General features: G+C 39.5%; 1 protein-coding gene across 3 annotated transcripts in view; it reads left to right on the top strand.

Annotated features, from left to right (window-relative positions):
• ACE2 (angiotensin converting enzyme 2) overlaps positions 1–26,078 on the top strand; it is a 69,311-nt gene that overhangs the window by 37,567 nt on the left and 5,666 nt on the right. For all 3 annotated transcript variants that reach the window (XM_069100640.1, XM_069100639.1, XM_069100641.1), the window contains 10 exons: positions 1,417–1,586; positions 2,688–2,914; positions 8,329–8,473; positions 15,339–15,437; positions 16,574–16,696; positions 17,126–17,298; positions 17,999–18,057; positions 21,904–22,004; positions 25,163–25,273; positions 25,368–25,562. In XM_069100640.1, the coding sequence (XP_068956741.1) occupies positions 1,417–1,586; positions 2,688–2,914; positions 8,329–8,473; positions 15,339–15,437; positions 16,574–16,696; positions 17,126–17,298; positions 17,999–18,057; positions 21,904–22,004; positions 25,163–25,273; positions 25,368–25,562 (1,403 nt within the window). The remainder of the gene's footprint in view (positions 1–1,416; positions 1,587–2,687; positions 2,915–8,328; positions 8,474–15,338; positions 15,438–16,573; positions 16,697–17,125; positions 17,299–17,998; positions 18,058–21,903; positions 22,005–25,162; positions 25,274–25,367; positions 25,563–26,078) is intronic.

The following is a 26,078-nucleotide window of genomic DNA, read 5'->3' as shown; positions in this document are numbered from 1 at the left end:
TGCTCTCCTGTCCATCCTATTCTAGTCACTGATCTGCAAAGCTGTGTGAAAATGTATAGAGACTTCTAGACCAATTCAAAGTTTACCCTGATGGGGCATTTTTCCTTTGGAAAATTAGATAGTATTGATATTTTGGCTCTCAGAATCATTGGGCTCGAGGTCCTTGAAAAATAGGTATAGTATTGATCCTTGCTTCATGACATTCAGTTTCAGATTTCCCCCTATTTTCCAAAGAAGGAGATCCCTTTGATTGATTGTCTGACATCAGTATCATGAGAGAGTTAATAATTATTTAACAATCATTAGTGGGGGGTGGGGGAGCTAGTGGCTCATTGAATAGAGCATCAATCCTGGAGTCAGGAGGACCTGAATTCAAATCCAGTCTCAGACATTTGATGCACTCGCTGTGTGACCTTGGGCAAGTCACTTAATCCCAATTGCCTTGGATTCTCCCCTCCAAAAAAATAAAAACAAACAAAAACAATTATTAGTAGGCAGAATACAAGAATTCCACTTAGCGTGAAATACTTACTAATATTTCATTTATATGAAATTAAATCCAGGAAACTTGTCCTTGGAGGGAATAGCTCCCTTCTCCTAGTGAGTTTTGATTTGGTATCCACACAATCATTCATCTTTGATTGATTTTATAGCAAGCAATCAGTCAAGGTGATATGGGTCCATCCAAAGGGAAAATCAGACCAGAAGCCCTGTGAGATGTTATCATCTTTTATCCTATTATTATTCAAGAATAGTTATTAGATCTGTGATTTCATTCACATTGGGAAATCCCAGGTAAAAGAAATCTCTCTCTAATTAATTGAGGTCAGCCCTTCTGCATCTTGTATGTAGTCTCAGAGGGTTACCAGGAACACTGAGGCTTAATGATTTGACCGAGGTCATACTGCCAATATGTATTAGAAGCAGGGCTTGATCGTCATGACTCTGAGGTCAATTCTTGATGTATTGTGCCATGGTGCCTCTTTGCTATTATCTACCTATCAGAATCCTCACCCAGGGAGAGGACAAATGGGGGAGAAAACCCAAAACATGAGAATGTGATTTTTCTGTGATTTAAAGTTACTTTTGGATGTTTCTTTAGATCAATCCTATTGGATCTTAGAGTAAGATGATCACTCTTAGGCAAAGCCCATTTCTGTGATGTCAGATACATAGGCAGAATCGTCAAAGTTGGCAGAGTCCAGCTGTGGTTTCTCCTCAACCCATCCCATTCCCTCCCCGAAGTTCCAAAATCTAGGTTATCCCACATGCCCCTGGGTTGTAGCCGGCTTCCCGTCAGGCCATGGGATCTGGCAGAGTCCCTGGTACCATCGTATCCCTCTTTTAAACCATAAATGGCTTTATGAACCTTCCCTAAACACACTCTACATACTAACTTGATCTTAAACCTTTCAGAATTGGAATGCACAAAGAATATTCAAGGAAGCTGAAAACTTCTTTGTGTCTGTTGGCCTCTATAACATGACGGAGGGTTTCTGGGAAAACTCCATGCTCACAGACCCTAATGACGGCAGAAAAGTCGTTTGCCATCCTACAGCCTGGGATCTGGGAAAAGGGGATTTCAGGTATTGGTATCACGTTTCTCAGAGAGTTTAGTTGGCAGAATGAACTTACTTCTATCAGCCCAGTGGTCAAGAGACTGGTGGAAAGATGTAGCATTGTTTGGAGGCAGAGGAAGTAAGTGTATATGGGATCAGTGTCTATTTTGTTGGCCTGATAGCATTTTTGTAGGTTTCCTGATCTTGAAAGGCTGTTGTCAGACTTCTTTTAAAAAAAATATCATTTATGAAAGGCAAGCTCCAAGCAACTCATTGTGATAAAGAATGTAACTCATTTTGATTTGCATTTATAATTTTTGTTTTCAAATCACTTTCATTTACAACCCTATCCCCCATTCTCCTAACCAGAGAGCTATCCATTGTAACAGATAATTAAAAAGAAAGAGAAAAAAAGAAAAAAATATAGTCTTATAGAACTAACCAAAACATCAGCTGAGTATGACAATATATTTGGTGTTCTGCACCATAGTCCAGGATTTCTTCGGTGAAGAGAATATTTTTTCTATCTTTTCTTTGGTTGTAAGCTTTGTCATTATGATTTGTCAGGGTTTTCTTTCTTTCTTTTTCTTTTTTTATCTTTTCATTTTTATTGTTGTAGTCATGTAAATTGTTCTCCTGATTCTACTTGCTTAACTTTGTATCATTTCTTTTAAAATTTCTTTGCATTCATATTCATGACATCCTATGACACAGTAATATTCCATTACATTCATGCACCACTGTTTGTTGGTCCCATCCCCAACTGATGGGGACCTCTTTAGTTTCTTTTTTTTTTTTTTAAAGCAATCGGGGTTAAGTAACTTGCTCAAGGTTACATGGCCAGTTATTTCTGGGTGTGGTGCTAAGTATCTGAGCCCGGATTTGATCCAGGTCATCCTGACACTGGAGCCAGTGCTCTTACTTGCTGAGCCACCTGGCCGCCCCAGACCTGTTTAGTTTCTATTTCTTTGCTACCACAAAAATTGCTACTAGAAATATTTTGGCGTATAGGAACTTTCTATTTTTGAGGTTGTTGGAGTATATGGCTAAGCAGCGAGATCTCTGGGTAAGATGGCGTGGACATCATATGACTAACTTTAATTGCTTTTATTCTTCACTAAAATGCAGGATTAAGATGTGCACCAAAGTGACCATGGATGATTTTCTGACTGCTCATCATGAGATGGGTCACATTCAGTATGACATGGCTTATGCTTCCCAACCTTTTCTGCTGAGAAATGGGGCCAACGAAGGGTTCCATGAGGCAGTTGGAGAAATCATGTCCCTCTCGGCAGCCACACCTACACATTTACAAGCCCTTGGTCTCCTACCACCGACTTTTCAGGAGGATACTGGTAAATTTTCACATTGCTTCTTTTTTTTTTCTCCTCCAATGCTGTAGAGATGCCCTGTATCTAAGACAGCCATATGAAGCATCCATATCCATGGATCTGCTAGAGTTCAAAAGAAAGAGCTTGTAAAATGGACCTAATGACAGTTTTCCTGGAAAGACTTTCATTGCTTTTGAAATGTCTTCCTTTCCTTTCTTGTTATTGTCACTCCTTTCTCTATATAACAAAAGAAATAATAGAATCCCAGCATGTTCATCCTGAGAGGTCATCTAGTCAAAGAATATTATAGCTGCAAGGTAACCTTGGAAGTCATTTCATCCAACCCCTCATTTTATAGATGAGAAAATTTAGACCGTGAGAGATAGTACAATTCACCCGTGATCATACAGTTAGTTAGTGGCAGAGCCCTGATTAGATCATTTTTAAGGTTATGTAACTAGGTCTGGAAGATCCTGTGCTGCAAGAAGGAAGGGGCTTATTGAACCTCATTGTATAGACTTCTGGAACTGTAGTTCTCATGGAGAAGATAAATCTCCTGGCTTGTTGAGGAAGGACAATGAGAGCTCAAGAAGAAGAGGGGTTAGTGAAGGAAGTTTGATTTCAGTTTCGTTGAAGAAGGAGAGTGAGCACAGGGGAAGCAATGAAATGTTGGACTGAAGGGGGGAGGAGAGAGAGAGAGAGACAGAGACAGAGAGACAGAGAGAGGGGGAGAGAGAAATTGTGTGTTACTGACTCCCTTATTTGAAGAGTTAGGGCTTCAAGGTCCTGACATATGATTGAGGCAATGGGGAAAGGCTTCTCTCTGTACTCACCTTAGGGTGAACTATATAATCCTTGTGACTTTTTATTTTTTTAATAGTATTTTATTTTTTCTCCAATTACATGTTTAAAACTTTTTTTTTTGAGGGGAAAGACAAGGCAATTAGGGTTAAGTGACTTGCCCAAGTTCACACAGCTAGTAAGTGTGTCAAGTGTCTGAAGCAGGATTTGAACTCGGGTCCTCCTGACTCCAGGGCCGGTGTTCTATTCACTGCACCCACCTAGCTGCCCCCTTAAAGCATTTTTTAACATTTGTTTTTCTTTTTAATTTTTGAGTTCTATATTCTATCCCTAGCCCCTCCCTGAGCTGGTAAGCAATTCTATATAATTTATACACATGTGATCATTTAAAATATATCCATATTAGTCATTTTGTACAAGAGCACTCAAACAAAAATTTTTTAAATGAAAGAAAGCGAAAATAGTATGCTTTAGTCTGCATTCAGTTTTGATTTTTTTTTCTTAATAATGCTCATAAACCTTTTAATAGCAGAGAAGACTTCAGTTATTGGGCTATGGATCTTCCGTTTTATTTTCTCCTCAGCTGAAACATGAACTGATGATAGCTTTGGCCACATAGTAAGAAGAGAAGTGCTTGGTAGATAAATGCTCTTTTCTATTGCTTTCTCATCTGGCATACTAAGTATATACAGTGAGGACAGTGATGCTGGAGTAGGGAAGCTGTGACTTAGGAAGTGTGTCACATTTCACAGTTAGGATCCAGAGGAGGGAGGGAGGGAGGGAACTTTTCTTCATTTTTGCCTCCTGTAAAGCTACAAGCCTTGTCAGACAGCACAATCTGCTAGGGTACTTAGATATTCATTGAAAATTAGAGCTAGGGGGCGGCCAGGTGGTGCAGTGAGTAAGAGTGCCGGCCCCGGAGTTGGGAGACCTGGGATAGGTTCCGGCCTCTGATACTTACCACCCACACAAAATAACTGGCCGTGTAACCTTGAGCAAGTTACTTAACCCCAATTGCTTTAAAAAAAAAAGAAAAGAAAAATAGAGCTAGAAGGAAAGTTAAAGATGATCAAGTCCAGACCTCTTCATTTTACAGAGGAGAGATTGAGTGAATTTATTTTATGAGATACATAACAATTTAATGGCAGAATCAAGACAAGAAGCCAGATTTTTTAAAACTTAATTGGTTTAACAGACATTTATTAATTTATTAAATACATAGGTGCTTCATTCTTACTAGCCTCTTTTCCAGCCCCCACTCCCTCAATTAGACTGCAACTACATTATCCACAGCATTTAACACAATGCCTGTCACCTAGTAACTGTTTAATAAATCTTTACCTGTCTGTCCACCCATCTATCTATCTGTCTATCTGCCTTTCTATATACCTATATAAATATCATGTGCAAAATAATATGCTAGAGGTACTGGGGAGATAAAAAATATTATAAATAGGACTCAGGCTATTTCCTTAAGAAACTTATAGACTAATGAGGGCCTAGCATGTAATACAGGCTTTTATTAAACCTCTTAATAAGGGGAAAGGATACATATCCAGCTATCTATGGTACATTAGAGGAATGCAAGATAAAATGCTACATAAAGTTATGACGGGAAATTCTAGTTTTGTTTTGTTTTTCCCCAATAAATCATGCAAGGAAAGTTTTCTTGAGGAGCTATTACTAGTACTTAAGAACTTTTCATTACTCTCAATGAAACATGCTAAACATGTACAACTCTCATTCCTAAATCAGGCCATCACAACTTATTCAAATTTAGTTTAAGGGCCCTTCATTGAATAGCTATTAGAAGTATATTGTATCAGACAGATGCAGGCTTCTTTTCCCTCCTCCAACTTTTTCCCTTCCTAAACGTTTTCCTCTCTTTCTCTTAGGCCTTAGCTATTAAAGGAACAAACATTACTTTTTTTGATGAGTGCTGGGCTAAGGGAGTCAAAATCATGCACTTGGGGGTGGTGGGTGGGAAATGGATTGTTTTCCTTTCCATCATACAGAATATCCCTAACCTGAGCCGGCCATCAATATTTAGTCTCTGTTTGCCTTAGTGTCCTCAGCTATAGAATGGGGATAATAATAGCACCCAGGGTTGCTATGAGAATTAGACAAGATAATATTATTGGGAAAGTTCTCAAGGAGTGCCTGGAAATGGCATTATAGCTTGATCAGCACAACTCTATCGTGGTGACTACCAAAAAAACCCAACCAAACAAAAAATATCCCCAAACATTCTGAGCCCATATCCTCTTTGTGGACATCTTCCGATGCTGCTATGATGTATGTCAATGGAAAAAAGGCAGTGAGAGTAATCATATTCTTTAACTTCTTTTTTTTTTTGCTTTTTTGGAGGGCAATTGGGGTTAAGTGACTTGCCTAAGGTCATGCGGCTAGTTTTTGTGTCAAGTGTGTGAGTCTGGAATTGAACTCAGGTCCTCCTGACTCCAGGGCCCATGCTCTATTCACTGTGCCACCCCAGTAGTCATAGTCTTTTTTTGTTTTGTTTTGTTTTCATTAATTTGTTTATTTTTAGTTTACAAGATTCAGTTCCACAATTCCTTGAGTTTCAAATATTCTCTTCCTCCCCCCCTCTTCCCCCCACGGCAGCATACAATCAAGTATCAGTAGTCATATTCTTAAACTAGTTTTACTACCATTTCATTGATGTTATTCCAACCCATTACTCAACCAGCCCAAGATGCAATGATTTGTTTTAATCCCAATTGACATTTAAATAGTTCTTCTCTGGTTACAAAGTATTTTCACACATCTGGTCTCATTTGATCTTCAAAGCAGCTTTATGAGATGTTTTTAGAATGTTTTTTCTAGATAATTTGGAAAATGAAGCTTCGCAGGAGGCAGTATGACTTAGCAAAAAGCAGCACGGTGTAGTAGTAGCAGTAATGATAGCTAACATTTTTATAGCATTTTAAGGTTTGCAAATATTTTTTTCATACATTGTGAAATAATGAGAAAAGCACCCGATTTGGAGTCAAGGAGTCTTGACCCTTTAGGCAATACCCTGGATCTCTATGGCTACAGTTTTCTCAACTGTAAAAGTAAAAGGATTGGACTTGATGGCATCTAAATCTCCTCCCAGGTATAAATCCTATAATTGTGTACACTTAGTAAGGGAGAGAGATTCAAGCAAAGACATAGTCTTTTTTTAGTCCCAGCCCATTATTTTTCCCTGTATGACATTGCCCCTTTTCTACTATATACCATACTCACACACACACACACACACACACACACACTATATATGTGTGTGTGTGTGTATACATATACATACACGCACAAATATATATTTTACTGTATCTTAAGATCTTTCATTCTTGTAGATAAGGACATTATGGATTTCTATACATTTCACTAAAATAGGGAGAAAGCATTGTCTAGTAGTGAAATCATTCATCTGGGAGCCAGAAACTCTACCTTTGTCTTCTGGGAGGGGAGAGGAATTGCTCTGTGTGATATTAGGCAAGCCGTGTGATGATGTATGTATAGGGACAATATTTGCAGGGATATTTTAAGATGTTAACAGGTCTAGAAGCTTAGTAGATATGAAGGTCAGTCTTTGATTGCTCAGGGACTGATTGTCTACTTAGACAATCTTTTGTTTTTTCCCGGGGCCTCGGTTTCCATAAAAAGAGGTGATTCAAATGATCTCTTAAGAGCCCGCTTAGGCCTGCCATGCTATGACTATGACTTTCTCACTATTTCATTACTAGAGGCAGCTAACTGCCTCAGTGCATAAAGAGCTGTACCTGGAGTCAGGAAGACCTGAGTGCAAATCTAACCTTGGACACTTAGTAGCTTTGTGACCCTGAACAAGTCACTTAATAGAACCTATCTCCCAGGGTTGTTGTGAAGATCGAATGAGATAGTGTTTGGGTAGGGCTCATCACGATGCCTGGCACGCAGCACACACTTGGTGTCTCCATAGGAGGATGTTAGAAAGGTCAGGGAAAGTGGGTGACAGTGGAGGCTAGTGCACTTTGTTGCTGCTCAGTCATCCAATTGTGTCAGACTCTTTGGGACCCCCATGGTCCTTCTGTCTTCCACTGTCTCCTGAAGTCTGTCCAAGTTCACGTTGGTAACCTCCATGGTACTCTGTGTCCGTCTCACCCCTGCGGTTCCCTTTTCCTTTGTCTTCAATCTTACCCAATGTCAGGGTCTTTTCCAGGGAGTCCTGTCTTCTCATTATGTGACCAAACTATTTAAGCTTCAGCTTCAGTATTTGACCTTCCAGTGAAGAGCCTGAATTAATTTCTTTAACTATTGACTAATTTAGCCTCCTTGCTATCCAACAGACCCTCAAAAGTCTCCTCCAGCACCAAAATTCAAAAATGTTCATTAGTCCTAGTGAAAAATAGGGTAGGGAGAAGGTAGAGAATAATTACAAAAATAAAATTAATTATGTAATAAAACGGAGCCTGACTTCCATAGCAGAGATAATGAAGAATTGGTTGTATAATTTTGCATATGGTTTATTGTCATCTAATAGAAGAAAAGTGTGTATTTATGATAGCATTTGTGATAGAAGAGACATTCTTTTCAGTTCAGAGCATCAGCTGGCACCCGCATCTTATTGTCTATTCTTCTACCATTTTAACTTTCAGAGACAGAAATAAATTTCCTGTTCAAGCAAGCCCTCACCATTGTTGGAACAATGCCCTTTACTTACATGCTGGAGAAGTGGAGATGGCTGGTCTTCAAGGGTGAAATTCCCAAAGAGGAATGGATGAAAAAGTGGTGGGAGATGAAGTAAGTTAACAAATATTTTCTGAGACTTTCCTAGGGGACCAGGCATTGTGTTAGAGCAGGGGGGTGCGGGGGGAGCCTATGGCCTTGAGGCCACATGTGGCCCTCTAGGTCCTCAAGTGACCCTTTGTCCAAATTAACACTTAAATGTGAAGTTCCCCACCCCTGTGTTAGGGGCTTATATAGGGAAATAAAAGAAAAAAGAATTTACAATATAGCTGGGGAGGTAGAAATTTTGGGTACTTCAGTGAATCCATGGATACTAACTCCATGGCTGCAGATCAAAAGCCATAGCTGGCCTTCTCATTCAGTATCATTATTCCTTTCCATGTTCCATCCAACAGAGAAGCTCTGTCCAATACTGTGAGAAGGCTTTCTTGTGTTACTTTTATATCTCTTTGGCATCAATAATCCACTTTTACTGACCGTCTGTTAGCTCATTCTTGAAACAAGACATATACATATAAAAAAGGTAATAATAAGGCAGTATGTAAGTGCCCAGGGGTGATGTAGACAATAGATGATGCAGGAATTTAGGGAGGAGAGACAGAAACAGAGAGACAGAGAGAGAATCATTGTAAGGTAGATGAGTCCAAAAGAGCTTGAGCTGGGTCAGAGAGGATTTAGACAAGTAGAGAGGAGAGGAAACTGTAGGAAGAGGGGAAATCATGGGACAGCATGAACAAAAGAATAGAAACATAGGCAAAGAGTTTTATAATACTAAGAGACATGACATTAAGTGGTCTGTTTCTAGGGCAGCCAGGTGGCATAGTAGCCAGAGTGCTGGGCCTAGAGTATGAAAGACCTGAGTTCAAATTTGGTCTCAGATACTTACTAGCTGTGCAAGTAACTTAACCCTATTTGCCTCAGTTTCCTCATCTGTAAAATGAGCTAGAGAAGGAAATGGCAAATCACTTCAGTATTTTTGCCAAGAAAACCCCAAATAGGGTCATGAAGAGTTGGACATGACTGAACAGCTTTGTTGTTTTTGTAGCATTTGGCACTAGAAACCAATTCCTAATTGATTCCATTCTTTTTTGCAAATATTAAGATTATCTCTGATTAAATCAGTCTTTGTTTTTGACCAGAGAGGTAGCCCTATCTCTGTAATCTAGCTCTAGGGTTTATTTAGTCCAGTTTCATTGAGCCAATGTAATTTTGCCTAACAACACCAGTTGAAAAGTGAAAAATCAATTTACATGAATTCAGATTGGCTTAATGGATTCTTTTCCAGGGACTGATAGAATTAATGATGTGATTTGGTGTCTGAGAGATGAGCAAAGGCAAGAAGCCCAACCCTTTTTTATTTATGAGATTCTTATGCACAATTTGTCTCTTAAACGTATTTTTATTCACAACAATTCGATTGAGCCTATATTGATCAAGTTGCCAGCCTTGAGAGGAGGCTTAGATTGGAAGGCAAGAGATAAAAATTCACATCCCATCTAGGCCTCTTATCACCTTTGGGCAAGTTGCTTTCTTCCCTGTGCCTCATTTTCCTCATCTGTTAAAAGAACAAAAAAACAGGTGGAACTAACAAAGGGCCTTCTAGCTTTAAGTCTATGGCATTGTTTATAAGACTATGATTCTTCCTCTCCAAGAGTTTATAATCTCATTTGGGAGACAATAGAAAAACAGCTGAGCAATATACATGCTGTTGACAGCTATGAAATATTCTGCTAGTCCCATGTCAAAATGATCAAACACTGTAACTGAGGATGCAGTCTGCGATGCTTTTTTTGTTTAATTTATTCTTAGTAAGTTTTTATTAACATTTCTTGTTTCTAACATTGCTGTAGTATCCCAATACCCCCTTCCCTTCCCGGAGAGCTATCCCATATGACAAATGGTATTTTAGGAAGAGAAAAAAAATACCTGTGATCTTTTTTTTTAAAAAGGATTAGAATGCCAGTCTCAATTTTCTAGCTGTCCTTATCACCCTCAACTGTTTATGTTTCCTAGAAGAAGAAAAAAGTTTTCTGTCTTAACTGATATGAAAACTATATGTGATGTTAATATAGGATGAAATATTTTGTTTTCACTGCTATTTCTTTTCCTCTGATGATACTCCAAATAAAAGTCACACAGATCCAGCACTGATAAGGGATTCCAAAACTAACAGAAGAATAAAAAAGGTTATTAAAGTCAATAAAACTGTCTAATTAATTTTAATGGTTACATTTTAATGAAGGAAAAACTATTGATGTGTTACTGAATGTGGTTAAGCAGCCTTATTTTATCTAAATAAGAATGGTAATATAACCAAAGCCTAACAAAGTCATTGATTGTGGCCAAAGGTGAGAAATTAGTAAGGGATCACAGTGAAAAAGCTAACAATTCTGAGAAAGGCTTATTTCCACATCTTGTACATCTGATTAATATGATTCTATAATGACAAGGCATATGCAACAATCTTTTTGAAATGCTGAATGATTTAGCATTTAAATCTCAAATGATTTAATTTTGGCTTCACCCAATGTTGTTCAACAAATAATTGTGTCTTTATTAATTAGAAAAATGATCTCAATAATTGCTGATACATCTCTATAAATACCACAATCAAATATCCGCTTTGGGGCTGTATTTTGACAATGAAAAACATAATCCAGCTGAGTATTCTGTTTGTTCAGATACTACAAACAGTTGCTGTTTAGTTTATCTTTTAAACCATTAAATAACAACCTTGGCATTTTTTTTTAAAGCAATCGGGGTTAAGTAACTTCCTCAAGGTTACACGGCCAGTTATTTCTGGGTGGGTGCTGAGTATCTGAGCCTGGATTTGATCCCCAGGTCATCCCAACACTGGAGCCGGTGCTCTTACTTGCTGAGCCACCTGGCCACCCCTAAGTAATTGGGGTTAAGTAACTTGTTCAAGGTTACACGGCCAGGTGTTCCTGGGTGTGGTACTGAGTGTCTGAGCCCGGATTTGATCCCCAGGTCATCCCGACACTGGGGCCAGTGCTCTTACTTGCTGTGCTACCTGGCTACCCTCAACCTTGGCATTTTCAAACTGACTAATTACCAATTATTCCTTTTCTCAGTCCTCATTCTCCTTGACCTCTCTCCAGCCTTTGACCCTGTTGATCACTTTCTCCTCCTTGGTACTTTCTCCTCTCTGGGTTTCCAGAACACCCTTGTCTCCTGGTTTTCCTCCTACCTATTTGACCACTCTTTCTCAGTCTCCTTTGCTGGATCCTGACCCAGATCAGACCCTCTACATATAGGTGTTCCTCAGGGTTCTATCTTGGACCCTTTTCTCTTCTCCTTCTATCTATTTCACATGGTGATCTCAGTGGTTACCATGGATTTAATTGCTGTCTCTATGCTGATGATTCTAAGACCTTCCTATCCTACCCTAATCTTTCTTCTGACCTTCAATCTTGCATGTTCAACTGCCTTTCCAACATCTCAAACTGAGTGTCCAGTAGATATCTTAAACTCAACATATCCAAAACAGAACTCATTATCTTCCTTCCCAAACCCTTCCCATCCTCCCATTCCCTCAGGCTCATACCACACTATCATTGACTCCTCATCACCTTTCCATACCACTTACCCACCCTCAGCCAGGATATTTCAGTTTTACTTCTGCCAACTAGCTTTGAGATTTTTAGTCTTCTGCAGACTCATTTTACCCACATGGAAGGCAGCCTTGTGCAAAATACAGTAATGGATAATATTTCACAAGAAATAGGGCTGCAGTAGAAGTCTTTGAAGTTGCTGTTAGCTGAACAATCACGGCTGTCAAGTAAAATTATTCCTTCATTTTTTTTAGCTTTTCAAGAGATTATTGAAACAATTCATCTTGCTGATGCTAAAATAAATCCTGGGATCTTATCCCTGAGCTACGTTCATTCAACTTAACTTTTGCCCTTCACATATTATATACCCCTTTCCCCAGTTGGTAGTAAAAATGAGTGAGGTTCTTCAAACTGCCATGTCCCAATTTATTTGTAGCAATGACAGAGATGAAAATTGTTAAGTCATTTCAGTCACGTCTGACTCTTTGTGACCCCATTTGGGGTTTTCTTGGCAAAGGTAATGGAATGGTTTGCCATTTCCTTCTCCATCTCATTTTACAGATGAGAAAACTGAGGCAAACAGGATCAAGTGACTTGTTCAGGGTCACATAACTAGTAAGTATATGAGACCAGATTTGAATTCAAGAAGATGAGTCTTCCTGACTTCCTGTCTAGCTCTTTATCTACTGCATCGCCTAAGTGCCCAGAGAGAGAGGAAAAACTTGCAAATTATTTTTTAATTTTGAGGAAAAATAGCCCAGAATATTTTTAATCTATCTTTCTAAAGATTTGGTTTCCCTGTCTCTCTCAGAGGCTCCTGATGGGCCTGATCCCACTACTGCTTGGCAAGGGAGATTTAACTGACTGTCTTTCCAATCTGGACTGGTTTACCCCTCCTTAGACATCTTGGAGGCTCGTCATATAAATGCCAGTCTTATGGGATGCTGAATCGGCATAGTTCACTGAAGTTCAGAACTCCTGAACCCAAGAGATCTATCTGTCTCAGCCTTCTTAGAATGCTAGAATAATAGACATGCACCAGCAACACTTCTGGGGCAGCCTTGGGCAGTGAGATGGTACAGTGCATGGAGTACTGCGCCTGAAGTCAGGAAGACCTGAGTTCAAATGTGGTCTCAGATGCTTCATCCTTGTGTGACCTGGACCAAGTCACTTAACCCTGCTGGCCTCAGTTCCCTCATCTGTAAAATAAGCTGGAGAAGAAAAAGACAAGCTACTCTAGTGTCTTTGCCAAGAAAACCCCAAATGGGACTGAACAACAAAACCACTACTTTTCAGCAAGGAGAGTGTAAAAACGTATGCAGGGGATGATGATTCAAATCCTGCCACTTGGTAGTCCATTTTACTGGAAACATAAGATTGCAGCTTATTTTGTGAAGGACTATGGATAGATAGAGTTCAAGAGAAGTTCGGGAAAGCACCAGCCTTTTCTTGGGACTTGCCTCAGTCTGGGGCCCCCTCTTTAAACCAGCTTTAGAATCGACAACCCTTCTCAGGGTCTCCTTTCTCTTCCACTGTTTCCTCTTCCTTTTGCTCCTTGCTTACTTTTAAACCCCAAAATTCAGAATATCCTTTTTGTTGGATATTGATGTATCTTCTTCCTTTTCTAAAAATTGTTTAGGGCATCACCCAGTCTCTGAACACAGTGGCTTTGATTGATTCAAAGAGGCATAGGTTGTTACCTATGTTGTTACCCACTTCTGATTTATTAATTCAGTCACCTAGTCAAGGCACAAGAACGAAATGGGGTGGTTTCAACCCCACTCGTACACATCATTTTGATATGATACAAAAGAGGAATTGGAAAGAATTTCTTCATTTTATCCTTAATTCTTTATTCAAATTTATAAACTCAGTGATTCCTAATAATGACCTGAAGAGTTGGAAAGAATTATTTCAATTTACTCTTTTACACATTCCTGATCTCTGGAGGGGACCTTCTCCCCCAGGGGAAGGGGTACATCTAGGTAGCATAGTGGATAGAGTGCTAGGCTTGGAGTCAGGAAGACTCACCTTCCTGAGTTCAAATCTGCCCTCAGAAACTAGTTGTATGACCCTGGACAAGTCACTTAATTCTCTTTGCCTTATTTGTAAAAAAAAAAAAAAAAATTGTTTCCTCATTTGTAAAATGAACTGGAGAAGGAAATGGCAACTCCAGTATCTTTTCCCAAATGGGGTATTGGACACAATTGAAATAACTGAATAACAACAAATTCAGTTACTCTGGACACTGCATTTTGAGCAAGGAATTTGTAAAATTGTGATTGCAATGGGAAACCGTCTGAGTTTAGACATTAGAGAGAATGATATGAGAGTCGCTGACAATAAATTTAGTATCACTGGATCAGTTGGAAGTTTAAGTTAATTGCTTCAGGGTTGTGGCAGATGTGTTCCTAAAGGTAACATTGTAAACACCACCAGGGATTGGCTTGATTGGATTCTGTCTTCCATGTTCTAGAAGTTTTACAAGTCTATTTGCAATCTTATGAGTCACAAGCTGTTCGTGTGAAAGTCTTCAAAATTAGCATGTGTAAAAAAAGCAATTTAAGAAGGATAATATCCCAACAGTGCCTTGATTTACTCATGATTTGGTCCATTGAACACAAATTTGGCACTATCAATTATTTATAATGATGTGACCAAGGAATTTAATCCTAGAACACCTAGTGAGTGTCTCATTTTCTAGGATAGGAAGGTAGAAAACTTTCATCTGGTTTGATCATTTTGGTCGATTACCTCATTATCTGGTTAAAGATAAATATCATGAAAATTAATTAAATCTTTGTACACGTCTGGTACAAAGTACCAGCTACTACAGCAAAAACTGGTTGTTTTTCATTTTGAAAGTAAATTTTAGCTGTCAAATTTTTAAAAAGTTAAAAGTTTTAGCTAGATGAATAAAAAGAATACCCTTCCTGAGAGAACTGCTTGAGACTTGCCCAGGTGACACAGACAGCATGTGTCAGAAGGAGCTTGAGCTTACCTTCTCCTGACCTGCCTCTCTTTGACACCCCATGGTCCACAAACTATGGCTCCTGGCACCAAATCCAGGCTGCCTCCTGTTTGTGTGTGACCTAGGACAGAAGAATGGTTTAATATTTCTAAATAAAGTTGTACTGAGTATAAAAATGTAAACTATAAAAGCCATTCTTAGCTTGCAGGCAGCACAAAGCGGATTTAACCCGTGAACTTCTCCAAGTTCTGTCTCATGCCAACGTCAGCATCATTGGTTTATGGAGCGATATTCGTTGTCCTGAGTTAGCATTCACGTTGCCTTCTGATGTATAAACTCCTCCCACTATACAATTCCCTTCTTTTTTCCTCCCAAGGCATGATATAGTTGGCGTGGTGGAGCCTGTGCCCCATGATGAAACCTACTGCGACCCAGCTATGCTATTTCATGTTGCTAATGATTATTCCTTCATCAGGTAAGGTTTTCATCCTCATTGTTTAGAATGTGAACTTCTGCAGAAAACTGACTGTAGTGTGGTGGGCCCCCTTTGGCAGGTGGGGGTGAAATGGATGAACCTCTTCTCAGAATGTTTCTGAAGGCATATGATAGGGGTGGCAGTGAATAGAGCACTGATCCTGGAGTCAGGAGGACCTGAGTTCAAATTTGGCCTCAGACCCTTAACACACACACACACACAAAAACCTAGCCGTGTGACCTTGGGCAAGTCACTTAACCCCCATTGCCCCTCCAAAAAAAAAAAGGCAAAAAAAAATAATAAATGCATATAATAGAATGAATAGGATCACAAAGGAAGACAGTTACGTTGAAATAAAAATGTAACTTTTTCCCATCCGGGTTCACTGGATTCCAGATTAAGAACCCCTAATATAGTTTAACCCCTTCATTTTAGAGGGAAGAAAATTGAGCTTTAAGGGGAAGAGATTTGTCCAGGACCGTACCACTAATTGAGAGCAAACCAAAGATTATAATCTGTAGCTCCTGATCAAGTCATATATTATAGAGACTGTCTCAAAGTAGTGGAAGGTTTGTTGACAAGCAGGTCTTTCAGTGCTTCTGGGGATGATTGTCCATAACAGCAGGAAGCACAAGGATTTTCTAGGAGCTGTGGTTTGGAAAGGGCACCTTTTGCTACGATCTATGGGAATTTCAGTCAGTCAGTCAGTCAATAAGCATTTCTTAAGTACCTACTATATGACAGGCATTGTGCTAAGTGCAAGGGATACAGACAAAGGCAAAAGACTGCCCCTGACTTTCAAGGAGCTCAGTCTAATGGGGAAGACAACATGCAAACAGCTATGTCCAAACAGGCTTAGATAGGATAAGTTGGAGAACAAGGAAGGCTCAAGAATTGAAGGAGATAGAAGGTGGGATTTTAGCTAAGCCTGGAAGGAAGCCAGGAGATGGAGATGAGAAGAAAGACCATCCCAGGCAGTCAGGATCAGGAGATGGAGTGTCACATTCGAGGGACACTGGATTTCAGGGCATGTGGTGTGAGGAGGGAGAATGTGAGGCGTAATTTAAGTTTACGTGGCCAGTTGTGATTGTCCTCAAAGGAAGTAGCATTGAGATTGTTGTTTCTTTCTTGTGCAGATATTATACAAGGACCATTTACCAATTCCAGTTCCATGAAGCTCTTTGCAGAATTGCTCAGCCCTCCACTGCTCTGCACAAGTGTGACATCACCAATTCCACTGCAGCCGGGACCAAGCTGCTGTAAGAAGCCGTACCCTCTTCCATTCCTTTGTTATCTAGTGTGACTCGCTTTTTGTTTGATTGTCTTCATGAAAAGTAAAGGAAAAAGAGTCCCATCTCAAGGTTCTTTCCCCAATTACTTTGTGTTATAGAAGTTCAGTTTTTAATGTAGGAGGGAACAACATTGGATGGCTGGATCTCACTGGGAGAAGACACACTCTGTCTATCACAGCTGTAGGACTTCCCCTGACTTCTGTGGAAGGCAGACAGAGAGACATGGGTAGAGGTGGATAGGAGAAAACCCCCAAATCAAACAACCTTGTTTATTTAACTGCCAGTAACAAAGTCACATGAGGCAGTGAGTAGGAAGAAAACTTAACTTAGATTGTTGATTTGCTGCAGATCTAGAATTTCCCAAATGGCTCTGAACACCTTTCTTTTCATGTACAGTGATATGCTGAAACTGGGAAAATCAGAACCTTGGACGGTAGCATTGGAAAATATCGTAGGAAATAAGATGATGAATGCAACACCGTTGCTAAAATACTTTGAGCCCTTATTAACGTGGCTGAAAGAACAAAACAAGAATGCGTATGTGGGCTGGAATACTGCCTGGAGTCCTTGTAAGTACCAGATCACCATTTCAGGGCTTAAGCTCTTCTGTCTTCTACTGTCTCCTGTCGGTCATTCCACATACATAGTATAATATCTTCCACAGAGTAAGTGCTAAATAAATATTTGGGGAATGAATGGATTGGTGTGCATCCTCTATTCTATGCTGTGCACACAGTAGGTGCTCATTAAACATTTACCAATTGAGTCTTTATCTGTAAAATGACAGGGCTTCACTAGGTAATTTCTAAGGTCTTTTCCACTTGAAAAGTTATGATTCCTTGATTGATCTAATCATTGATATTGCACTAAATATATTGTAAGATCCAGAGTTTGAAGCTGAGGGAAGGAAGAGGAGGGAAGCCATAACTGTTCTCCTAATCCTAGCTTTTATCCCCACTAATCTGCCATTTTGTATACTAAGGGAAGAGCGATATAGAAAAGAAGAGAAGGAAAAATGGAAGAAGAAAAAGGGGGAACAGAAAGTGGAAAAAAAAAACCATGGGAAAGCCATTCTGGAAAGTGGACAGTCTTAGAAGCAGGAGAGGGAGAATTAAAGCTGCCAAAAGAAAAACCTGATAACTCTTTCCTTGCCCTCACTACGTCCCTTCCTCCTTCTCCATTTCATACCCCAGCACTGGGGAAAAATGAAAGTACAGCCAGACCTGGTGGCATTCATACTTCTCAGCCTTGCCATTTCTTTTAAATCAGATGCTGAACACCAGATCAAAGTGAGGATAAGTCTGAAATCAGCACTTGGAGATGATGCAGTAAGTACCCTGGATAGTTCTTCCGTTATTTTTCTTGTTATATATTCAAAAAGAGGGTATGATAAGAAAGCACCAGTATAGTTAGAAGAGTAGAAATCATATTCCTCACCTAATAACTTTACCCTGTGGACTTTTTTCCTTTGGTACTTAATTTTCTCTGATGATGCTTTTTTGGGTAAGTGTACTAGAAAAGCTGCTAGCTGGCACAGTGGTAGAGTGCTGGGACCTGGAATTGAATCTTCCTGAGTTCAACCCTGGGTAAGTCACTTACCCAGTTTCCTTCTCTATAAAATGATCTGGAAAAGGAAATGGCAAACCACTCCAGTATCTTTGCCATGGAAACACCAAATAGGGTCACAGAGAGTCTGATATGATTGAAAACAATTAAACAGTAACTGGAAAAGACTCTGAACTTAGAATTGGAGGACATGAGTTCAGGTCTCAGCTCTGCTATAATTTGTGTAATGTTGTACATGCCATTTAAACTCTCAGACCCTCAGTTTCCTTATCTGCTAAATGGGGGAGGGGGGAATAATATTCTCCTAACCTATCTCATAAAGTTGTTAAGATCAAATGTTATGTGTATAAAGAGCTTTCTAAAACATTAAGCAGTGTGACATTAACATATGTGAGCTGCTATTGCAATTATTATTATTGTTGTTATTATTTGCTATAATCTCTTGAAGTTGTTATGGTAATAAATGAGATTTCTGTGCTAAAGAAAGAAAATTATGCAAATGGGACCCCAGAGATATTATTATTCATATCAGAGAAAGATGCTACTGAGCCACCCTTAAGATGGCTTGTTTGCTGTTTCAATCATTTTACTAAAAGAGGGAATAGATTTTCTCTGTATCAGCTAGACACCTTTACAATGACACACATATTTGAGATAATTCTTCTAGGCAGAGAAGCAAGAAATATGTCAGATTAGTTTCATTTTTAAATCTTCCTAGTATTAGAATCAATATTTGTTATGGCATATTTTATAAGGATTAGCTTTTTGTTCAGTTGTGTCTGACTCTTCGTTATTCCATTTGGGGTTTTCTTAGCAAAATACTGGAGTGGTTTGCCATTTCCTCCTCCAGCTCATTTTATAGATGAAGAAACGGAGGCAAACAAGGTTAAGTGACTGGCCCAGGGTCACACAGCTAGCAAATATCTGAGGCCAGATTTGAACTCAGGAAAATGAATCTTTCTGACTCCAACTGGGCACTTTATCCATTGCTCCACTTAGCTGCCTAGGGCTCAACTAGAAATGGAAATACAAATATAGATACATGGCAAGAATTAGGCTCTGACTCTAAGAATCCAATAAAGAATGGTTAAAAAGAAGACATTTTGGGAATTGATCAAAAGAGGGATAGTTTCTGAAAGCTGGCTCAAGAGCCCAGGATTCAGAGTCAGAGAACTTGAGTTAGAATAAGAGCTTTGTTACTTACTCCCTGTGTGACCTTCAGCAAGTCATTTCATCTCTATAGAAATTGGTTTTCTCATCTGTAAAATAAAGGGATTTGGTTCTCAGCAATATTCTGGAGGTATTAGTAAAACAAACCAACCTATATGATTCTCCCCATACAACTATGCCAAAAAATCAGTACAATTAAGTGAGTCTTTAAAAATCGTGTGCATTTCATGTTTGGACTTAGTGCAGACAAATGATTGGCTAAATGTCTCCCTTTTAACCCTTTGGTGTGAGTGTTGTGTAGACAGATAGGTGGGACCATCACCCTGACTCTTGTCTTGCTACTGGATTCTGATGACTCTGGAGGAGAGAGTGAGGCTGATGACTTGGGGCAGCACTGCCTCACTTAAATCCAGTTCACACGCAAGCCGAGCCATCACCCTCCAGATGTCATTTGATCTACTTTGAGAGCAGGGAACAAGCAACAGCAGAGTGTAAACTATAGTCAAACTCAGATAGAAACAGGGGCCAAAACACCACATATATCAGGATCCCAGTGGGCTTCATGTTGCCTTAAAACACCACACATATTTATGGATTTATTTTCTTTGTCATAGATTTCCCAATTACATTTTAATCTGGTTTGGGCTACACTAGGGAGGATCGTGGGTCTCTGAGTAGCATGTTCGGTACCTCGAGAGCAGAACCAACCTTAGAGGAATGAGATCAGTGGAGTCAGACCCTAGTAGCTTCTCCCCAAACTAAGAGAAGGCTTCCTAGAAAGACTGGTAGTCCCATAGGTTTGTTCATATTATACTAATAGTTCAAGAATTTGATTGCCTTAAGAATGTGAAAAGAATTTCTCTTCCAACCTGGAGCTGCAATTTCTTCTCCCTCAAATACCCTCGGATTTTCCAGGGAAGCGTTTTCACTTCAGTTTTCTTCTCTACTAACTGGGGAAGGGAAAGAATATTCTGTGAGTTCATACTCACAGAGACCACTAGGTGGCACAGGCCTGGCATCAGGAAGGCTCATCTTCCTGAATTCAAATCTGGCCTCAGACACTTGCTAGCTGTGTCTCCTTTGGCAAGTCACTTGACCTCTGCCTCAGTTTCCTCAACTATAAAATGGAGATAATAGTACCACCTACCTTCCAGGGCTGTTGTGAGAATCAGATGAGATAATAATTGTGTTATTATTGCTTATTCTGTTATTATGCTTCAGCACAGTGTCTGACACATAGGTACAATATAAATGCTAGCTATTGTTTTTATTAGCTAAAATTCCTCAATCAATCAATAAGCATTTCTTATTCACTCTCCACACTATGTATACATACTCATTCACTGTGGAAATTAAATATTTGATAACCGTGAAAAGAACCATGGATGGGTAAGGAGGCCTCTTACATATTTTCACAAGGATCATAATGTCAAACAGGAGGCAGCCTGAGACAAAGGATTTGGAGTTAGAGGAACTGAGTTTGAATCTTGACTCTGTCACTTACTACCTACTTAACCTTGGGTAAGTCTGAGCCTCAGTTTCCTCCTCAGCAAAATGAGGGGCTTGCATCAGATGGCCTCAGAAATCCTTTCCGACTTTAAATCTCTGACCCTATGATCCTTCCTGAGAGCTTTATGTCTCAGGAAGCAAGTCTACCTGTAAGTTTTCTGGAAGAAACAGTTATCATTTGGTTCTAATTGCCTTGTTACAGTAATGTTAAGCCTGTGGTGAGACTTCAACACCCTCTCCCCCTTTTTATCACTTCTGAGTCTAGAGAGATCCATAATTATTCATTTTTTCATATTTTTTTTCAAGACTAAGATCTATTGAAGAAATTAAATTGGAGAAGATATAAAAATGGCTTTATGTAGCGTCTCCTATTGCTGACTTCTTTTTTATTTCTATAAAGAATAGGAAGGATGACAAAATTAGAAAGACCCAACATACCATTCAGGTCACAGTGATCAGCAAGGCAAGTGAATGAAAAAAAAAACACAAAAAACAAGATCTATATACAGGGCATTCCAAAAGTCTTAGTGCAGTTTTAAGCTATTTAAGTAATTAGTGTTTAAAACTGCACTGAGAATTTTGGAACACTCTATATTAAATATAATTATCAAATACATACCAGAGTCAGGACTAGTCTGGGAAAAGCGATCTATGAAATGCATGCCCTGAAGAGTGAGAACATAGGTAGTTATTTTCCTGTACTTGTAAGCCAAAGCAACCAGTGACCTTGAGAAGCCCCCGATTCAGAACAGGTAGCTGCTGATTGTCAGCATAAAGTTAACCTTGGCAAGTTATCAGTCACAGAACAAGCATTTGTAAGTTGCTGACTATGTGCCAGGCACTGTTCTGGGCCCTAGGAATACTTCAACAGAAGAGAAAAAGTCTCTGCCCTCAAGGTGCTGACATTTTATCTTTTTCTCCCTCCACAGTATGACTGGAATGACAATGAAATGTATTTGTTCCGAGCGTCAATCGCTTTTGCCATGAGACAGTATTTTTTACAAGAAAAAAATCAGACCATCCTTTTTAGGTGAGTGAGTGTGAGCTCAACTCCATAGCATTCTCTTAGTTTTGTTGGGGACAGAGTTTTGGGGAAGGGGGATATTCATTTTAACCTGAAGGTCTAATCCCATTCCAGTGAATTGTAAGGGACTTGTTTGATGTATTTGTTATCACAGAGTTTGGGTGAATCCGATATTGCTTGACATAAGAAGGCTGTCCCCGGTGGAAGTATGTTGATGGCGGTAGTATTTTCTGTCTTGCTTTTTCTGGTCCTGTGAACAGGCATGACCAACCGTCCTCTTCTGTTTCACTTACTGTGTCTCCACACCAACTTTGTTTAGGCTATTAAGGCATTCCCTTCATGGTATGGGATCATTCCTCTGTCTCTTTTTCTCAGGAGCTCTTGTAAGTGCACCATATGGTATTACCATTCTAATTGGGTTGTTTCTTGTTATCTGAGCAAGGAGAATCCTCTGCATTCTCTGAAGTTCAGGGTCTCCTGAACTAATTGAACGATATGTGTTTGATTAAAGTAAGATTGTTAACCCATTTTGAGTTGCTTTCTTTTAGAAAAGCAGATCAAAGAGCCTGTGCTAGCAGCCATCCTGGGTATACTGGAGTGCTTGCTGCTACACTGAGTCATTCTTTATTCCCACTGAATGTTGTCTTGGTTATAAGAGCCGGCAAGGGAACCAGGATGAGAAAACATACAAAGGGAATAGTATATTTTTCAGTCTGGCAAACTGAATGACTGTAGTAATTTTGTTTTCTCCTATTGGCAAATTCCTCCTGAGGCCTCCATTTTTGGGCAGTCAGTCTTTATTGCCTTCCTGGCTCTACTTCTGCCTTTTTGGACAGGGACACCTCGCTCATCTTCTTGGGGTGAAGCTTTCCCCCTGGCCAAATCAAACAGCCTCTTCCCTCTCTTCCCTTGGAGACTCTTTGGAGACTTCCATTTTCTTTTGTAGAGCTCATCAGCAATACTGGAAGCCTAAACCTGTAATGCAAATATTTTGTAGTGATAACTTTTGCCCCTTCTTTGTCTTCACTCTCTTATCCCATTGCTGATTCCTTTCTTTAAGATGAGAACCAGAGTAAGACTAGTAGAACAGAGAACTAAGTGGGCAGAGGGACCTAGTAGCATATGCACAATGATATCTGACACTTACCAGATTGACTAAAATGATTGAAGAGGAAAGTGACAAATGTTGGAGGGGACATGGAAAGATTGGAACACTGATTCATTGTTGGTGGAGTTGTGAACTGACACAGCGACCACTTTTGGCCTCTTTTCTCCATGCCGACATTTATCTCAGTATTTTCTTTGGAGCCTGAAGAGGGGGAAGGAAGGTTTGAAGGACTGAGATCTGGAAGAGATCTTCATTTTATACCTGGAGCCGCTAGATGTCTCAGTGAATACAGTGCCAGAGTTCAATTCTGGCCTCAGACACTTACTAGCTGTGTGACCCTTGGGCATGTCCCTGTGTGCCTCAGTTTCCTCATCTGTAAAATGAGTAAGAGAAGGAAATGGCGAACCATTTCCAGTATCTAGAGAAAACTCTAAAACATGACTGAAATGATTGAACAACAGTGCCATTCCACAGATAAAGAAATTCCGACCCAGAGAACCTAAGCCGTTTTTCTGAGGTCATACAGGTAGGAAGCATCACAGATGAAAGTAAAGCCAAAGTCCTCTGGCTCCAGGACCACTCTCCACATTGGCTGGGGCAATTGCTTGGCTGTGCTCAGTTTCCTTCATCTGCTATCACTAATCCTGGGCCAGTTTGGGAGGAAACTTGGAGGGAAGGTTGTGTGTGTGTGTGTATGTGTGTGTGTGTGTGAAGGAGCTGAAAGTTGTGGGAAGAATGTTGTGGAGCTAAATAAAGGAAGTATGATAATACAATATAGTGAAATAAGATCAGAACATCTGATTTCAAATCTCCACTCCTTCTGTGACCTTATGGGAAGTCACTTCACCCTACTGGCCTCAGTTTTTTCATCCGGAAAATGAGGTGGTTGGATTTTAAAATGAGGAGGAGGAAGCCATCTGTGGCCTATGAGGTTTATTTCAGCTCTAGGTCTATGAACACACTAGCTGTGTGACCCTTGGGCAGATCCCTTCTAGTTAACACAGTTTAAAGCTATTAAAACTTAAAGCTATAAAGCTCTCTCTCTCTCTCTCTCTCTCTCTCTCTCTCTCTCTCTCTCTCTCATTCCAAAAGTCTTAGTGCTGTTTTGAGCCCTCTATAAATGCTTCCTTTCCCTTCCCTTCCATCCTCTTCTATCTCTGTCCTACTGTGTGCCAAGCAGTGTGCTAATCTCTTTACAAGTATTATCTCATTACAAATATAATATTAAAATATTATCTCAACTCTGTGAAGTGCCATTATTATCCCCATCTAATAGATGAGGAAACTGAGGCAGGGTCCTATACATAGTAAATGTCTGAGGCCAGATTTGAAAGTTATCCTCGGGGCCACAACTGGGGATGCTAAAAAGCTATAGCGCAGCACGAGGCACTGAGTGCCTAAGAACAGAAGATGATGGAGAAGGGGGCCTCAAAAAGAGAGGAGGAAGCATGTATAAGCTCCTTCATGATTTTGTCTGAAATGGAAAAAAGGATAATGAGGGCTCATACCCTTCTCTGCGCCATATTGTACCTCTACCCCTACCCATGTCATTCCCCTTTTCCATATCCTTGTCACTCTTTTATTTAAATTACTTCTATTCTTTTAATTCATAACTATTTATTTTCTCTCCCTTCCACCTTCTCTTCTACTTCTTATTAGAAAAAAAAAAAGAAAAAGAAACCCTTGTAACAAATATTGTGCCATAGGACATGATAAAAAAGAAAGTTTCCAAGAAATCTGGGAAGACTTATATGAACTGATGCAGAGTGAAGTGAGCAGAAACAAAAGAACAATTTATACACTGACAACAATATCGTAAAGATAACTTTTGAAGGACATAACTGATCTATGCAATGACCAACCATGATCAATGATAATCCATGCTCTCTACAGATGACTATTGTCTTCTGAATATTGTTTATCTCTTATTCTCTCTAGAATAGAAGGATCCATATGATCAATGAGTGTCCTTTGACGTCATGTTATTTCTTATGGCATATATATATATATATATATATATATCATAATGGATAATGTATCTTGTGTTTCTTCCTAGTGATGAGAATGTGATGGTCTTTGATTTGACACCCAGAGTCTCCTTCTATTTCGTTGTCACTACTCAAAATATGTCTTTGGTTCCCAGAGAAGAAGTAGAAGAAGCAATCAGGTGACATTTTGTTTTCTAATTAAGTAACAAGAAAATGTGTTTATTTATTTGTCTGCTAGGTTCTTTCTGGAATTAGTTGTGCTCTTAATTACAGGTTCTCTAGGAGTCGCATCAATGATGCCTTCCGCCTGAATGACCAGAGCCTGGAGTTTGTGGGTATCCTTCCTACACTGGCACCTCCTTATGAGCCACCTGTCGCTATATGGATTATTGTATTTGGAGTGGTCATGGGAATTGTAATGATTGGAATTTTATTCCTGATATATACTGGAATAAGAGACCGAAGGAAGTAAGTAGCCTTTTCTAGAAGTGTGTATACTTAATTGTAGTAAAGATTAGAACTTCAATACCCATATATTCTCATGGGTCTGTGATCTCAATGATGGGGTCACTCCCTCCGAGACTTAGATTACAACCCACCTTGACTGTATCCATTTGTAAATCCCCCCAACAAGGATTTGCCCAACCTACTGGGGATCTTCCTCTCATCCTTGACATATATGAATATCAATCGGGTTTGTAGGCTGAATTTGAAAATGGAAACATGGTGTAGAGTTTGACAGTGGTATTAAACTCTGAAATGAATCATTAGGGACAGAATATTGACTTATAAAACTACAAACTAACATTATCTATGTTGTATTATATTTTTATTTATTTTGTTAAACATTTCCCAATTACATTTTAACGAGGTTTGGACTAGTCAGGAGTTTTGCTACATTAAGTACAACATATCTGGTATAAAAGAGAGAACAACAAAAAGATCTGGGCTACTGAAAAATGAGTATAATATGATTTTCTTTCA

This window comes from Petaurus breviceps, unplaced genomic scaffold, assembly GCF_028583685.1.
Source record: "Petaurus breviceps papuanus isolate PSGF00001 unplaced genomic scaffold, PetGlider_PUasm1.0 419, whole genome shotgun sequence".
NCBI lineage: Eukaryota > Metazoa > Chordata > Mammalia > Diprotodontia > Petauridae > Petaurus > Petaurus breviceps.
This window is presented reverse-complemented; position numbering and strand designations above follow the sequence as displayed.